This window comes from Artemia sp. Qi Xiang Cuo, chromosome 18 (genome assembly GCF_049724085.1).
Source record: "Artemia sp. Qi Xiang Cuo chromosome 18, ASM4972408v1, whole genome shotgun sequence".
Classification (NCBI taxonomy): domain Eukaryota; kingdom Metazoa; phylum Arthropoda; class Branchiopoda; order Anostraca; family Artemiidae; genus Artemia; species Artemia sp. Qi Xiang Cuo.
Genome location: NC_142811.1, coordinates 47,927,749 through 47,946,875, shown reverse-complemented (window position 1 = coordinate 47,946,875; position 19,127 = coordinate 47,927,749). Strand labels below are relative to the sequence as shown.

At 34.7% G+C, this 19,127-nt stretch overlaps 1 protein-coding gene across 1 annotated transcript in view; it reads right to left on the bottom strand.

Annotated features, from left to right (window-relative positions):
* LOC148941582 (eukaryotic initiation factor 4A-II-like) overlaps positions 1-19,127 on the bottom strand; it is a 120,626-nt gene that overhangs the window by 78,487 nt on the left and 23,012 nt on the right. Inside the window, exon 3 of the mRNA XM_089104206.1 lies at positions 3,794-3,937. Coding sequence (XP_088960332.1) covers positions 3,794-3,937 — 144 coding nt within the window. The remainder of the gene's footprint in view (positions 1-3,793; positions 3,938-19,127) is intronic.

Here is a 19,127-nt window from a genome sequence, read left to right as displayed (position 1 = left end):
ACTCTCGGTACAATATATATATATATATATATATATATATATATATTTTATGTATATAATATATATATATATATATATATATATATATATATATATATATATATATATATATATATATATATATATATATATATATATATATATATATATATATATATATATATATATATATATATATATATATATATATACAAACAAACACAACTTAAAAACAATAGGGAATTTTTTTTCCAAGACAGTGCAATTTAACTGTCTTGGAAAAAAATTTCCCTATTGTTTCTAAGTTGTGTTTGTTTGATATGGAAAGGCAGTGTGGTCTTCGTCAATATTTGTGTTATATATATATATATATATATATATATATATATATATATATATATATATATATATATATATATATATATATATATATATATATATATATATATATATATATATATATATATATATATATATATATATATATATATATATATATATATATATATATATATATATATATATATATATATATATATATATATATATATATATATATAATTTATATATAATTTATATATATATATATATATATATATATATATATATATATATATATATATATATATATATATATATATATATATACATATATATACATATATATATATATATATATATATATATACGTTTCTGGATGTTTTAATTATTCGCGACATTGATAAACTGAATTTTACATTTTACAGAAAACCCACACAAAATAACAGATATCTACATTTTAAATCCAATCACCTCCAACAAGTTAAAAGAGGTGTTGTTGCATCTCTTGTTGACCGTGCCTTAAACATTTGCTCTGAATCTTACATCACAGATGAACTAAATTTTATTAGAGAAATACTTTTTGGAAACGGTTATCCTATTGTCTTTATTAACAATACAATTAGCCGAAGATTGGCAAGACACTCCCGTAAAGTTAAGGGTCTTTTGCAATGTGAAGTTCCCGTCAAGCCCTCAAATATAATTTACCTTCCATATATTCCAAAAGTCACTACAAGTTTAAAAAGGTTTGCACGCAAAATAATTTTTATGTCGTGTTCACAAATAATTTTAAAATCATGAATTTCTTAAATTCTGGTAAAGATACAACCCCAGTTACTCGCCAAAGAGGGGTTTATCAAATACCATTTGACTGTGGCCATTTTTATGTTGGTAGAAACCATCAAAATTTAGAAAAACGCCTGCAACAACACAAAGATGACATAACTAAAGCTTTAAATTCTAATAGTACAAATATTTCCTTCGATTCGACTTTAAGCAGTAACATATATGATAACCCTAGTCATAAAATGCTTTTTGAAGAAACTTGCCTTATTAGCAATGATTTAGGCATAAAACTGGCTGTTCGTGAGGCAATTGAAATTAAAAGCAAAATAAATAGTAATATTTCTTTAAATAGAGATTTGGGGGAATATTCACTTAATGCCCTAAACACAAATCTAATTAAAAAGGATTTAACTAATTATATTAAAAAAACAATAAATAACTCCAGTCAACCTATTACAAATAGACCATCTAGTTTAGCTGCCAAGAAGGCGAGATTAGCTTTAAAATCTTGTCTGTAAATATTTTAATTCCATCTGAATGAATTGTTCTCTGTCCACTTCGTTTGAAGTACCAGTCCTGGTTGAACTTCCTTGAAGTAATGATATTAGGGCTGTTTTAAAACATTTTTTAAAAAACCTTTTAGTTTTAATGGGTGAATTTTAATGTAAGTTTCTTTCATATTGTTTTTATTCTTTTTGTCTGTTTTGCTGAAGGACGGCCCTTGGATATAGGGTTGAAATATTCATTTAAAGTTGAGTTCCACTGTCTTATATAAAAATTTCCCTGTTGTTCTACTTATTTGTTTATTACGGAAAGGCAGTGTGGTCTTCGTCGCTATTTGCGTTTTATATATATATATATATATATATATATATATATATATATATATATATATATATATATATATATATAAATATATCTATATAGGTCACCCTTTATAACAATGCTATTCTTTTTATATCAACTTTTTATCTAATCCTATTAATCTTTCAAAATAATGTCGCTGTATCCTCTCCATTTCCACCCCCCTTTGGTGTCCCCATATCTCTATCATATAACTCACATAATATATATATATATATATATATATATATATATATATATATATATATATATATATATATATATATATATATATATATATATATATATATATATATATATATATATATATATATATATATATATATATAGATAAATATCTAGAATGACCGCATCAAGAAGTTCTACCCTTATGGAAGCACTTTTTATGGTTATAGGCACATGAAATGAGAAAAGCAGGAGACAAATATTAATTAGGTTGAATAAAACCCAATTCTACAAGAATAAAAAAAATGGGTGCAAGAGTAAAGAAGGACAGGAACACTAACATAATGAATTTCTTAAATTCTGGTAAAGATACAACCCCAGTTACTCGCCAAAGAGGGGTTTATCAAATACCATGTGACTGTGGCCATTTTTATGTTGGTAGAACCCATCAAAATTTAGAAAAACGCCTGCAACAACACAAAGATGACATAACTAAAGCTTTAAATTCTAATAGTACAAATATTTCCTTCGATTCGACTTTAAGCAGTAACATATATGATAACCCTAGTCATAAAATGCTTTTTGAAGAAACTTGCCTTATTAGCAATGATTTAGGCATAAAACAGGTTGTTCGTGAGGCAATTGAAATTAAAATCAAAATAAATAGTAATATTTCTTTAAATAGATATTTGGGGGAATATTCACTTAATGCCCTATACACAAATCTAATTAAAAATGATTTAACTAATTATATTAAAAAACCAGTAACTAACTCCAGTCTACCTATTACAGATAGACCATCTAGGTTAGCTGCCAAGAAGGCGAGATTAGCTTTAAAATCTTGTCTGTAAATATTTTAATTCCATCTGAATGAATTGTTCTCTGTCCACTTCGTTTGGAGTACCAGTCCTGGTTGAACTTCCTTGAAGTAATGATATTAGGTCTTTTTTAAAACATTTTTTAAAAAACCTTTTAGTTTTAATGAGTGAATTTTAATGTAAGTTTCTTTCATATTGTTTTTATTCTCTTCGTCTGTTTTGCTGAAGGACGGCCCTTGGATATAGGGTTGAAATATTCATTTAAAGTTGAGTTCCACTGTCTTATATCAAAATTTCCCTGTTGTTCTACTTATTTGTTTATTATGGAAAGGCAGTGTGGTCTTCGTCGCTATTTGCGTTTATATATATATATATATATATATATATATATATATATATATATATATATATATATATATATATAAATATATCTATATAGGTCACCCTTTATAACAATGCTATTCTTTTTATATCAACTTTTTATCTAATCCTATTAATCTTTCAAAATAATGTCGCTGTATCCTCTCCATTTCCACCCCCCTTTGGTGTCCCCATATCTCTATCATATAACTCACATAATATATATATATATATATATATATATATATATATATATATATATATATATATATATATATATATATATATATATATATATAGATAAATATCTAGAATGACCGCATCAAGAAGTTCTACCCTTATGGAAGCACTTTTATGGTTATAGGCACATGAAATGAGAAAAGCAGGAGACAAATATTAATTAGGTTGAATAAAACCCAATTCTACAAGAATAAAAAAAATGGGTGCAAGAGTAAAGAAGGACAGGAACACTAACATAAAGGAGCAACATAAAGATTACTTACTCAGGGCACACTGTGAAATCATTTTAAAAACCCTGCCCGGAGTTCCAACAACTATATGCACTCCTGAGCTGCATAACGTTTTTAGATCGTAACAGACGTTTGTCTCGCCAATGAATGCGTGACACTGTGCACCCATTTGGTCACCTAAAAATATCAAAGTCGCCCGATAAAAGTGGTATACATTTTCACGTTCTTGCACTAAGATAAATATTATCAAAAACTCGATCACGTAGCTACGCATGGTCTACCGTAAAGTGAATTTTAGAAGTATCCTGGAGTGATCAAACTTGCATTTAGAACGCCGTCGTGCCAAAAATGTGATTATTTACCATACAACCGTCCAAGATTACTAGATATTAAGCATTTAATAGTATTCAAGTATTCAACACTTCTAAATATGCAACCCTTGTTTGACGTGAGGCCTATTTCTTTGGGGCAAATCCGCCCAAAAAACTTGATTGCTTCGGAAACAGAGTATCAAACAGTTCGTGGTAACGAACTGTAAGTAAGGAGCGACCCGGCTCAATGGTAACCGAAACTCTAAAAAACGGAATTTTGATACCAATAGATTCATCAAAAGAATCAGATTTTAATTTTGATTTCAAATATATTGGTTTCATCTAGTTTAATTTTACCTATCAAAAGTTACGCGCCTGAGAAAATTTGGCTGATTTTCGAAAAAAGGGGGAAAGACCCCCTAAAAGTTATAGAACCTTAATGAGAATCACACCATCATATTCAGCGTATCAGAGAACCCTACTGCAGAGGTTTCAAGCTCCTATCTACAAAAATGTGGAATTTTCCATTTTTTGCCAGAAGAAAGATCACGGATGCGTGTTTATTTGTTGTTGTTTTTTTCCAGGGTTAATAGTATCGACCCAGTGGTCCTAGAATATCGTGGGAGGGCTCATTGGAACAGAAATTAAAAGTTCTAGTGCCTTTTTTAAGTGAACAAAAAATGGAGGGCAACTAGGCCCCCTCCCATGCTCATTTTTTCCCCAAAGTCATCTGATCAAAATTTTGAGATAGCCATTTTGTTCAGCATGGTCGAAAACATTTTAAATATGTCTTTTAGGATGACTTAATCCCTCGAAGCCCCCAGGAGGAGGGCTGAAAGTTATGAACTTTACCCAATGATAACATATAGTATTGGTTATTGGGACCCGGCTCAATGGTAACCGAAACTCTAGAAAATGGTATTTTGATACAAATAGATACATCAAAAGAATCGGATTTTAATGCTGATTTCAAATATATAAGTTTCATCAACTTTAATCCATCAGAATGGCTGATTTTCGAAAAAAGGGGGAAAGACCCCCTAAAAGTTATAGAACCTGAATGAAAATCACACCATAATATTCCGCGTATCAGAGAACTCTACTGTAGAAGTTTCAAGGTCCTATCTACAAAAATGTGGAATTTTGTATTTTTTGCCAGAAGAAAGATCACGGGTGCGTGTTTATTTAATTTTTTTTGCCCCAGGGGTTATCGTATCGACCCAGTGGTCCTAGAATATCGTGGGAGGGCTCATTGGAATGGAAATTAAAAGTTCTAGTGCCCTTTTTAAGTGACAAAAAAAAATGGAGGGCAACTAGGCCCCCTCCCACGCTCATTGTTTTCCCAAAGTCACCTGATCAAAATTTTGAGATAGCCATTTTCCTAGTCAATACCTCACTCTTTAAGCCAGAGATTTTTTAGTACTTTCATAAGAGCTATTTATTTTAATTAGCGGCCTTTGTGATTAAGCGGTCATTTTTAAAGAATTGGAACAAAATTTGAACTTTCGCTTAAAGAGCAAGGTATTGACTAGGGGGCGAACCCCCCAATGTATGTATTAAAAATATATGAATATAGAAGTTTGTTACGTAAGTTAATTAGTAAGTTACGTATATTTATTACAAATAAAAACGTTCGTAAATAAATGAAACAAGTTTCGAGAAAGCCATTTAACCAAATAAAAGTAAATTAATATTAAATTTTTGTTTTAATTATTAATGTAATGTGAGCCAAGATCAAAACCTGCATTTATTCAAAAACGTTAAAAAATTAAATAAAAAAAACAAGTTTTTTTGACTGAAAGTAAGGAGCGACATTAAAACTTAAAACAAACAGAAATTATTCCGTATATGAAAGGGCTGTCCCCTCCTCAACGCCTTACTCTTTACGCTAAAGTTTGACTCTCTCACAACTCTACTTTTTTTAAACAATAAAAAACTTTAGCGTAAAGAGCGAGGCGTTGAGGAGGGGACTGCCCCTTTCATATACGGAATAATTTCTGTTCGTTTTAAATTTTAATGTCGCTCCTTACTTTCAGTTACAAAAACTTGTTTTTTTTTATTTAATCCCTAGAAGAAGCCAACTTGAATAGTAGATAGTTGAACTGAGAATGAGAAATGGATCATCAATAAGAGAAGAAGGACAAATTACTATGGGAAAGGCAGTATATACCCAGGTAAAAGCCTAACTTGAGGTGCACTTTACAAAAAAGAAAAAAGAAGAGATTTATTTTCATAAAAAAGTTGCTGCTCAGTTGTTTGTTAAAATTTTGATAAAATTCTTTTACCAGGCTCAACTTTTGCAGCAACATGTATCCACAAAGTACGTCCTGTTTGGATTGACCGCCCAATCTTAATTGAAAAAAATTACCAATGAATTATTTGACTCCGACAACCTTCTTGTACAGCCTATGGAAGTAGTGAGACTAAAGACGACGAGAGATGATGGCACCCTAGAAAAGTGTAAATTAATTCTTATCTCCACCAGTAAAGAGATAACAACAACCATTAGCTTGCATGGACTTAGAACAAACTACAAAGAGTGCGGGCCAAAGCCAATGCTCTGCAACAAATTACAACTGCTTAATAACAATGCCAAGACCTCTCAACAATAAAAACCATCACTTGTAAAGTATCGGAAAGATGACCACATCTCAGACGTATGTACGATCAAAAATCTTTTCTGCCGCAACTGCAAATGCTATGGAGACTCCACACTTGAAAAGTAGATTTCTATCTAACAAAGTTCAAGAGCAGCCACAATGAACCTATCATTTGTGCTTGTATTAGTAGAGATTTCACCAACTCCAAGGAATGAAAGCAAACAGTGGAACTCAACAGAAAAGGGGCAAATCATGCCAGCAAGTCAGTGAACAAACCTACGAACAAGCCAAATAAATGAACTACAACAAAAACCGCAACAAACTTCTGTTAGTGAGAATTTCCTTTGATAGAAAACAGTCAATGGCTCAACTCACAAGTAAAGACAGCAACTAAAAGGTAGAGGAGATTCAGGAAAGTGTGCAGAAGCTGTAGATGTCGAAACTGTGCAGCAGCTGTAGATATTGTTTGACTAAACCACAGGATCAACGTTAACCACCGCACAACACAAAACAAGGGAACACTCATGAGGAAAGCAATCTCCAAAGTGAAACAAGGCAGTACTCATGAGGAAAGCCACCTTCAAAGCAATTAACAAAGACACAAAGAAGGTTGCTGCATCCCATATAAAACTGGAGGCATATGTAGTATTTGTACAACTAGTAAGAGCCCAGCCCCCCAGCAGCTTCACCATCAGGGTTTAGAAAAGGCAGAAGTGCAGTGGATTCACGCTTGGCACTGGAAAAAGCAGAGTGATAAATTCAGGTAGAGGGGAAAGCTTTTCTAGCATTAGTTGTTGATTATGAAGGAGCCTATACTGTGCAACTAAGAAAATCTGTGCAAGATAATGAGTCAAATGGGCTTTATTGACGATTTCATGGAACTTGTTCAACTACCTGCTCAAGGGACTCATGGTAGTGTAGATAAATGAAAAATTTATCAAACAAAAGAAACTGAAAATGGGACTCTCACATGGAACACGCATAAGCCCTAAGTTATTCATCATCCTTCTCAGCGCTCTTATACTAATTAGTAAAGTTTCAACAGGAGAAATTACACACGATCTCATCGCATGGATCAGAGGCAACGCTATAGCGTTGCCTATAGTAAAGGCCATACGGCTCCAATGTTTTATTATTATTATTTATTTATTTTTTTCCCAGAGGCACTTGATATGGAAGAGGTCGTCAAAGAAACTTCAAAAGGGGCTCATTCGAATGGAAATAAATAGTTCTAGTGCCCTTTTTAAGGGTCAAAAGTGATTGGAGGGTAACTAGCCCCCCCCCCACGCCATCATTCCGCCAAACACATCCAATCAAAATTTTGAGATAGCCATTTTGTTAAGCGTATTTGATTTCAAAATAGAAAATATATTTTTGAAAAGGAAACACCCCCACAACCCTCAGGGCAAGGGTTTTAAGTTATGCCGGGGAGCCATATAAGAACGATGCTGGCACAATGTATTATTTATTATTTTTTTTTCTTTAGAGCAGGGCCCGTCGTATCGAAGACGTTGTCGCAAAAATTTCAAAAAGGGCTCATTCAACTGGAAATTGGAGTGGCCTGTGTCCTTTTTAATAGTCGAAAGTGATTGGAAGGCAACTAGCACCCCTTCCACGCCCACCATTTCCCGAAACACATCCAACCAAAATTTTGAGATAGCCATTTTGTTCAGCGTGGTTGATTTCCAGATAGAAATGATGTTTTTGAGGAGGATATTCCCCCACAGCCTTCAAGGTAAGGGTTATAGGTTATACCCTGGGGGCATATAAGGTTTTTTATAAAAGGCATTGTCGTAGAAGCATAAAAAAGGGCTCGTTCGATTGGAAATTCAAAGAGCTAGTGCCCTTTTTGATATTCGTAAGTGATTGGAGGGCAATTAATCCCCCTCACACGCCCACCTCTTCCACAAACACATCCAATAAAAATTTGGAGATATTCATTTTTATCAACGGATTTTTCATTTATGTAACTTGGGTAGTTGTGGATGACAACCCCCCCCCCAAAGCCCTCCGGGTAAGGCGTGTAAGTTATGCCCTGGGTGCTTGTAAGGTTTTGTATAGAACGCGCTGTCATAGAAACTTCCGAAAGAGCACATTTGACTGGAAATTTAAATGTCTAGTTCCATTTTTAATATTCAAAAGAGATTCTAAGGCAACTGACACCCCTTCCACGCCCACCATTTCCCCAAACACATCCAATCAAAATTTTGATACAGACATTTTGTTCAACGTAGTTGAAAGTTCTGGAAATTATATGTTTGAGCAGGACACTCCCCCCCACAATCTTCAGGGGCAAGTTATGCCTTAGGGCATATATGGTTCTTATGGCAGGAATACTCATATAAACTTCAGAGAGGGCTCATTTGATTGGAAATTGAAAGTTTGAGCTCACTTTTAAGCGTCAAAAGATATTGGAGGGTAGCCAGCTTCCCCCCCCCAAACCCTCTTTTTCCCAACGGGTTCCAATAAAAATTTTAAGATAGCTATTTTGTTCAAAATAGTTCAAAGATCATAACAAAAATTCCGGTGTCAACACAACCCCCCAGGGCTCGGGGGCATTCTTATGGAAGGGATGCTCGTATTAACTTCAAAGAGGACTCATTTGATTGGAAATTGACAGTTCTAGTTAACTTTTTAAGAGTCAAAAGTGATTAGAGGGCACCTATCCCCCCCTCCTCTACGCCCCTTTTTCCTCAAACCCATCCGATAACAACTTTGAGATAGATTTTTCTTAAAAATAGGTCAAATACCACATAACGAAAACTCCGGGGTCAACACAGCCCCCAGGGCCCGAGGGCAGGTGTTGTAAGTTATGCCCTGGGGGAATAAATGGTTCTTTTTGAAGGGATTCTCGTAAAAACTTCTGAGATGGCTCATTTGATTGGAAATTGAAGGTTCTAGTTCAGTTTTATAGAATTAAAAGAGATTGGAGGGCAACTAGCCCCCCCTCCCACGCCCTCTTTTCCCCAAATGCATCCAATTAAAAATTTTGAGATAGCCATTAAGTTAAAAATTGCTCAAAAGTCAGATAACAAAAACTCAGGTGTCATCAAAACCCCACAGGGCCAGGGGGCAGGCGTTATAAGTTATGCCCTGGGGCATATATGGATCGTATGAAAGGGATACTCGTATAAACTTCAGAGAGGGCTCATTTGATTGGAAATTGAAAGTTCGAGCTCACTTTCTAACAGTCAAAAGAGATCTGAGGGCAGATAGCCCCCCCCCACGTCTTCTTTTTCTAAACCCATCTGGTGACAATTTTGAGATAGAAATTTTGTTAAAAATAGTTCAAAAGTCTGATAAGAAAAAATTCGGTGTCAATACAACCCCCTAGGGCCTAGGGCGCTGGGCTGAGAATCCGTGAATTCGGGTTCGATCCCTGGTGTGGTCAGTTTCTTAGTTTGGGACGCGGGTCAGTGGTGTGACCCTGTAAGCTTAGCCAGAGTCAACCCAGCTCTAAATGGGTACCTGGAGACATCTGGGGAAGGTAAAACAGGAAGGGTTTGCGAAAGCATAGGTTGGCTGGCCCCCAGCCCCCCATTGCACTTCCTGGCTGAAGGGCCACGAAACGGAGATCAGCACCGCCGGTTTGGACCTTAAGGGTCTAGTGCCGCATCCTTTACCTTTACCTTTTACCTAGGGCCAAGGGGAAGGCTTTCTAAGTTATGCCCTAAGGGCATGTATGGTTCTTATGAAAGGGATACTCGTATAAACTTCATAGAGGGCTCCTTTGATTGGAAATTGAAAGTTGTAGTTCATTTTTTAAGAGTAAAGAGAGTTAAGCCCATCTAGCCCCCCCCACGCTCTTTTTTCCCCAAACTCCGTCACTACAAATTTTGAGATAGCCAGTTTTTCGGAAATTGTTCAAAAATTTGATAATAAAAACTCCCCCCAGGGCCCGGGGGATAGGCATTGTAAGTGTTGTCCTGGGGGCGTATGTGGTTCTTATGGAAGGGATGCTCGTATAAACTTCAGAGAAGGCTCATTTGATTGGAAATTTAAAGTTCTAGTTAAATTTTTAATATTCAAAATATTTCCGAGGGCAACTAGCCCCCCCCCCCACACACCCTTTTTTCCCCAAGTCCATCCGATAAATTTTTTGCACTAGCCATTTCATTAAAAGTAGTTCAAAGGTCAGATAAGAAAAATTCCTGTGTAGACGGAACCCGCCAGGGCCCGGAGGCAGGCGTTATAAGTAATGCTCTAGGGGCATATAAAGTTCTTATGGAAGGGATGCTCGTATAAACTTCGGAGAGGGCTCATTTGATTGGAAATTGAAAGTTCTTGTTCACTACTTAAGAGTCAAAAGAGATCGGAGGGCAACTAGCCCTCCCCCCTCCTCCACGCCCTAAATACATCAGATAAAAATTTTGAGATAGACATTTTGTTAAAAATAGTTTAAAGTCCTGATAGCAAAAAACTCCGGTGTCGAAACAGCCCCCCAGGGCCCAGGGGTAGACGTTGTAACTTATGCCCTGGGGGCATATATGGTTGTTATGAAAGGGATGCTCGTATAAACTTCCTAGAGGGCTCATTTGATTGGAAATTGAAAGTGGTAATTCACTTTTTAAGAGTCAGAGGTGATTGGAGGGCAGCTAGCCTCCCCCCATACTCCATTTATTATTTTCCCATAGGCACTTTATATAGAAGGGTTCGTCGTATAAACTTAAAAGGGGGCTCATTCAATTGGAAATCGAGAGTTCTAGTGACCATTTTAAGAGTCAAAAGTAATCGGAGGGCAACTAGTCCCCCAAACCCTTTTTCCCCAAATACATCTGATAAAAAATTTGAGGTAGCCATTTTGTTAAAAATAGTTCAAAGATCATATAACAAAAACTCCTTTACGTATGGTCATTTCGTCAACAATAGTTCAAAGGTCAGATAAGAAAAACTCCTATGTCGACCCCCCCCCGGGCCCAGGGAAGACGTTATAAGTATTGCTCTGGGGGCATATATGGTTCTTATGGAAGGTACGCTCGTTTAAACTTCGGTGGGCTCATATGATTGGAAATTGAAAGTTCTCGTTCACTTTTTAAGAGCCAAAAGAGATCGGAAGGCAACTAGCTCCCCTCTCCACGCCCTATTTTCCTCAAACCCATCCGAAAAGAACTTTGAGAGAGCCATTTTTTCAAAATAGTTCAAAGGTCAGATAACAAAAACTCCTGTGTCGACACATCCCCCCCAGGGCCCGGGGGGCAGGCATTGTAAGCTATGTCCTGGGGCCGTATGTCGTTCTTATGAAAGGGAAGCTCGTATAAACTTCAGAGAGGGTTAATTTGAATGGAAATTAAAAGTTGTAGTTCATTTTCTCAGAGTGAAAAATGATAGGTGGGCAACAAGCCCCTCCCGCCCTCCACGCCTTTGGGTTTATCGGATGGATAAACCCATCCGATAAAAATTTGAGGTGACCATTTTGTGAAAAATAGTTCAACCATCAGATATTAAAACTCCAGGATCGACACAACGCTCTAGGGCCCAGGGACAGGCGTTGTGAGTTATACTCTGGGGATATATATGGTTCTTATAGAAGGGATACTCGAATAAACTTCAGAGAGGGCTCATTTGATTGAAAATAGAAAGTTCTAGTTCACTTTTCACGAGTCAAAAGAGACCGAAGCTTAATTAGTCCCCACACACCCTTTTCCCCAAAACCCATCCGATAAAAATTTTTGAGATAACAATTTTGTTAAAAATAGTTCAAACATCAGATAATAAAACTCCGAGGTTGACACAAACCCATTTTTTCATTTTGATATTGTTACTTTGATACCAGTTTTGATACTTCGATGAATATTTGATTTTTATTTTAAAGTTTGATTTTGAAATAAGGAATTTTTAAAAACTTGAATTTTTTCAAACAGTTCGTGGTAACGAACTGTAAGTATGGAGCGACCCGGCTCAATGGTAACCGAAACTCTAGAAAATGGTATTTTGATACAAATAGATACATCAAAAGAATTACATTTTAATGCTGATTTCAAATATATAAATTTCATCAAGTTTAATCCTACCCATCAAAGTTAGGCGCCTAGAAAATTTGGCTGAGTTTCGAAAAAGGGGAAAGACCCCAAAAGTTATAGAACCTAATGAAAATCACACCATCATATTCCGCGTATTAGAGAACCCTACTGTACAGGTTTCAAGCTCCAATATACAAAAATGTGGAATTTTGCATTTTTTGCCAGAAGAAAGATCACGGGTGCGTGTTTATTTGTTTGTTTGTTTGTTTGTTTTTTTTTCCCAGGGGTGATCGTATCGACCCAGTTGTCCTAGAATATCGTGGAAGGGCTCATTGGAATGTAAATTGAAAGTTCTAGTGCCTTTTTTAAGTGACCAAAAAAATGGAGGGCAACTAGGCCCCCTCCCACGCTCATTTTTTACCAAAGTCACCTGATCAAAATTTTGAGATAGCCATTTTGTTCAGCATGTTCGAAAATATTATAAGTATGTCTTTTAGGATGACTTAATCCCGAAGTTCTCGGGGAGGCTGAAAGTTATGAACTTTACCAAATGTTACCATATAGTATTGGTTATTGGGAAGTATACAGACGTTTTCAGGGGATATTTTTCCTGGTAGTGGGGGGGGGGAAAGGGGTTATGTGGGAGGATCTTTCCATGAAGGAAGTTTTCATGGGGGAAGGGACATTGCTATGAAGGGGACGCCGGACTTCCCAGCATTATTTAAAAAAAGATCATAAATTTAATATAAAAAAACAAGTATTTCAACTGCAACAGCAGCAACATCGAAACTTTAAACGAACAGAAAATATTACATATATAATTGGGTTCACCCCGTAGTCAATGCCTCGCTCTTTAAGCCAAAGATTTTTTTAGTACTTTCATAAGAGATATTTATTCTAATTAACAGCCTTTGTGATTAAGCGGTCATTTCTAAAGAATTGGAAAAAAATTTGAACTTTCGCTTAAAGAGCAAGGTATTGACTAGGGGGAGAACCCCCCTAATAAATGTATTAAAAATATATGAACATAGAAGTTCGTTACGTAAGTTAATTCGTAAGTTACGTATATTTATTACTAATAAAAACGTTCGTAAATAAAATTAAACAAGTTTCGAGAAAGCCATTTAACTTAATAAAAGTAAATTAATATTAAAATTTTGTTTTAATTATTCATGTACGGTGAGCCAAGATCAAAACCTGAATTTATTCAAAAATGTTCAAAAATTAAATAAAAAAAACAAGTTTTTTTTAACTGAAAGTAAGGAGCGACATTAAAACTTAAACCGAACAGAAATTATTCTGTATATGAAAGAGACTGTCCCCTCCTCACCGCCTCGCTCTTTACGCTAAAGTTTGACTCTGTCTCACAACTTTATTTTTTAAAACAATAAAAAACTTTAGCGTAAAGAGCGAGGCGTTGAGGAGGGGACAGTCTCTTTCATATACAGAACAATTTCTGTTCGTTTTAAGTTTTAATGTCGCTCCTTACTTTCAGTTTAAAAAAAACTTGTTTTTTTTATTTAATTTGCAATCAAAAATGAATAAAAATTAATTGTAAAAAAAACTTTCCGAAAAATAAGTTTGTCAAAGAAAAGTAAGGTCTGTTTTAAAATTAAGCTCATCAGATACAAATACCTTTTAAAATTCAAATTCACAACGATCGGAAATTATTCTTTAAGAATAACTGAAACCCAAACGAACAGAAATTAAATAAACAATCATAGCAAAAACATACAAGAAGTAATAATATAAGTGAATAAATAGATCTTAAAGCGAGTAGGCTAATGCTTAGATTGAACATGAAAATCAAGCTTAAAACGAAAAAAAAAATATTTTGCTATTGAACTTTAAAGTAACTCAAAACGAGCAGAAATTAAATAAACAATTAGTGCAAACAATCATGCTATATATACTCATGTAACTGAACAAATAAATATTAAAACAAGTGAAAAAGAGATTGAATATGCAAATCAAGCTTGAAACGAACAAAAATCCCTACAAACAAGAGCTTGGGTATGAACTCCTTCTCTCACTGTAAAAGTCTAAAACCTACTGCGTCATTGGCGCTTTACTGAAAAACTATATGTGTCTTGAACAGTCTTGGAAAGTATAAGCAACATCAAATTGAATATTTGATGTATAATGATATTAATTGTTGAATGCTGTAAGAACTGTTAAAGAAAATATTTGTAACATAACTCGTTTTCAGTTAAGCGCCAATGACGCAGTAGGCTTTTGGTTTTTTATATACAGTTAGGAAAGGAGGCAATATCCAAACACTTGTTTGTGGGGAAACTTTATTCGTCTTTAACCACTTTAAAGAGTTAATACATTAATCTGAATATTTGATATATAATGATATGATTTGCTTAAAGCTCATCAGTTTAGAATATTACTATAGATTTAATTTTTATTTTTAATATTAAGCACAAAAGAAATTATTTGTCATAAAATTGGTTTTCAGTAAAGCGCCAATGAAGCAGTAAGTCTTAGACTTTTACAGTGAGAGAAGGAGGTCAAACCCAAACTCTTGTTTGTAGCGATTTTTGTTTGTTTCAAGCTTGATTTTCATATTCAATCTAAGCATTAATCGCTTTAAGATCTATTTATTCATTTGTATTATTACTTGTTCAACATCAGTATTAATAACAAACCTCAGTATTAATAAATAAATGAAACCCAAAACAAACAGAAATTAAAATAAGCCAATCTCAAAACGAGCAGAAATTTATCTGAATAGGGTTCTAGACCCTATGATTTCTAAGAGCCAGAATATAAATTGTACTTTACTGAAAAAAATTCTTTTAAATGTCTTCACTTTTATAACTTTAAGAAATCAAAAATTAATTACTATTTTAAGGAATGAATATCAGCATATGTATATTAAACTGACAGTGCACATTTTTGTTTTCATTAAATTAATTTTATTTTTTAATTAAATTACAAATTATATTCTGGCTCTTATAAATCATTGGATTAAAACGGATTAATACAAGGACTAAAACGACACAATCTTTTCAATCATTGACCAGTTCCGAGCTTTATGATCTAAAGTACTCCCACGTCCTTACAATGTTATTGCAATAACTGTCTTCTGTTACTCACCTGACTGAAATATTCATGTAATAACGTAAATTTATCCAACGATTGCAGACCAGCGCTGATTTCGTTATCTCTAAGTATCCAAATGCCGGACTTTTTTTGGTTAAGCAAATAAAACTATTTGCTTAAAGTTAAGCAAATAGTTAAAATACCAATCACTAGGGAAAACACCTCTCTGAATGTCATTCTTACAAATATGGGACAGAATGTTTACAAAATTGTTACAAATGCTGGCTGACTTTCTTTTGGGACGTAACTGAGCATTGAAGATTTGTCCGATATTTATAATTTGCATAATCTTGATAAAAAAATTACAACAATTCACAAAAAAATAAATGATAAATATCTAATTTCTTTCCCAGAAAAAAGATTTAAAGTGCTCCAGTGCCAAACCATTCATTAATAAACCCATACAAGCGCTTATTAGAAAAAATTGAATCTTTTCAGAAGTAGTAAACTGGATGGAGCTAATAAACTAAGAAAAGCAATTAAAAAGGATATACGTAAATCTGCTCGATCCTACAGCAAGAATAAGGTCGAACAATTTTTTATGAATAAACCAAAAAATTGTTATTCCGAAGTAAAAAAGCTGTGTGGTAGGAGTCTAGACCAGCATAATTTCAACCTAACTGAATCCCCTTAGGTTACTGCTGATAATCTTAACAGGTTCATTGATTCCGGTCCAGAGCCTTCCGACATTGTCTTTCAATTACCAACAGATGATCTCCCAACCTTTTTCCCCGTCTGAGATCGAAACCTTTTTTCTCTCCGTTTGAGATCGAAAGAAGAATTGAGAAACTATGAAAAACAAGTGTCTGTCCTTCAGGCATCCCGTTTTCTCTTATGAGTTAGTGGTTTCAGTGAATTCCTTTCAAAGCCCTTATCTGTTCTTTTCAATGAGATTAATGAGTCTGGTCATTATCCGTAAATATGGAAATAGGGTTTCATAGCCCCCCTTGAAAAAGAAAGACGGAAAACCTAGTTTTGAAGATATTTGTCCTATTTCACTCACTCCTATATTCTCTAAAATGTACGAAGGATTCCTTGCAGATTGACTAAAAGAAAAAATCTACCTTTTACTGACCTGAGACAATTCGTGAACCTCAAATCCACTTCTACTTCCCATTACCTTATTTTTCTTATTGACTCAATTGGGAAAATTCTCAAAAAACCTAATGCTGGCTTAATTTAATTTCCATTGACTTTCAAAAAGCATTTGACTTTGTAAACCACAATACATTAGTTGAGAAACTTGTAACTGATTTCAAAATTGATTCTTTCCTGGTTAAACTGGTTGCCTCCTTTTTATCAAATAGATCACAGGTAATCAAATATCAGAACCATTATTCCAGTCCCCTCCCTGTCCACAATGGAGTACCCCAAGGTGCTCTCCCAGGTCCCCTCCTTTCTCAGTTATGATTAATAGCCTAACTAAGGAATTTTCTGACAGATGAAAATTTGTGGACGACCTAAAGGTTGTTGAAACCTGCTACAGAAACTTAGCAAGCAACCATATGAGCATCCTCAATGATATTGCAGACGACGCTGCGGATTTAGACATGAGATTAAACCCCTCTAAGTCTATGATAATGCCAATATGCATCCTTAAAACCTCAACCCTTTTCCTCAACCCTATCCCCCCGGATATGTTCAAATTTTTTTCTAATTTAAAGTGGGATATCCACGTTAAAGATTTTGTCCATGGAGCTAATACGTCCAATTCTCAGCTTAAGCTCTTAAAGGAATTGAACACCCCCCCTCCCATTCTTTAAGGATTGATACTTCCTTTGTCCACCCACATCTTGAATATGCTTGTCCAGTTTGACATCCTGGCATAACCCGTGATGAATAAGAAAAAATTAAATACATTCAAGAAAGAGCCATGAGAACAATTTTCAAAGAAGCTAAGGTACCATACTCGCTCCTTCTAAAAAAGGTCAAGCTAGACCTTTTGTGCCTCCCTTTTGGAAAAAAAAGAAGCAAAAATAAACCCTCACGCGGAAAACATTTTCCCCAAAAGACACTCCCCACCCAGACACCGCCTGCCACGTACTACTTCTGAACCTGTTCCTATCTTGTCCCCCATCCGTTGCTTTACCTCCAGTAATGAAAACACCTTATTCCCCTTCATTACTGATCAAATAAACCGCTACTTTTCCTTTTTTATTATTCGGTATTGGCCCATACCCCAGTTATATGTTCGTTTGATTCTTTTGGTCCCTCCTATTTTCATATGTTATCTTTTAAACCTTTTTTAACATGTATTTTATTTCACTCCCTTTTTGAGTTTTATCAGTTTTTACCTTTTTAACTTTCTAACATTTTGCAGCTTAATATTTTCGATTAATGAATGGTCCTGTCATTCTGATATTATTATTTTTGTCACTGTTTGTCAGGTTTTTAATTGTTATGCTTTTTTTTTTATGATTCTTTGTTTGTTTTATGACTCCCAAATACGAATTCAGCCCTTCGGGGCTTGTGATAAGAATTTTTTGAAATAAATATCTTATCTTATCTCACTAAAATAATGCGAGAGATTACTGGATTTTCAATAATCCACACACATACAAGATGTCGGATGATGAGATACTTTACCTAAGTACATTGCATGGAACCACGTCTCCCAATCTACAAACCCAAACTTGCGATGACACCATTTTGAAAAAAAGTCAATATCAGTGCATGGAAAAACTTCAAGAAAGCCGTCCCGAATTGGCAACAGACCTATATACAAAATAACTATTTCTATCCTAGTCCTCCCTGGATCATGAGTGCAGTGAAAATCAACCTACGCCTGATAGAAAGTCACAAAAACAATAGCCTGAGCATCCAATAGTCAATCTCCTTAGAGCTGAGAAGGAAACAATGTTGAAAAATCTTATAAAGGTCTGTATAGATGGAGCTATCAGAAACCAAAAGGCTTTATTGGCACCGTTGGCACCACAAAACAGACTCCGAGTAGGAGAAGGATTACCAGATGGATATTCGGTCCTAACAACAGAACTCAGTACCATCGGGTATGTCCCCAGAAAAATCTGTGGGATACGTGATTCTGGCAATAAAGTTATCCTATTCTTTGGTTCAAAATCTGCTTTGCTTTGCATAGACAAGCTAAAGTCACAAATTTGAAAAAATTTTGCAAAAGATAGAGGAAAAGGACGTAGACATAATACTCCAATACAAACCCAGCAATGTTGGTACAAGCGACAATGGAGAAGTGGATATGATGGCAGCCCAATCACTAATTGAATAACCCCTCACGACAACTGTCCTGCTACTATTCTGGATCTATGAAGAAGCCACCACCCTTTAAATCAAAGCCAATGTCTAACATCCCCATTCTAAGAATGGGAGAGGACAGTAAAATACACCTTAATGAAGGCCATGAACATAA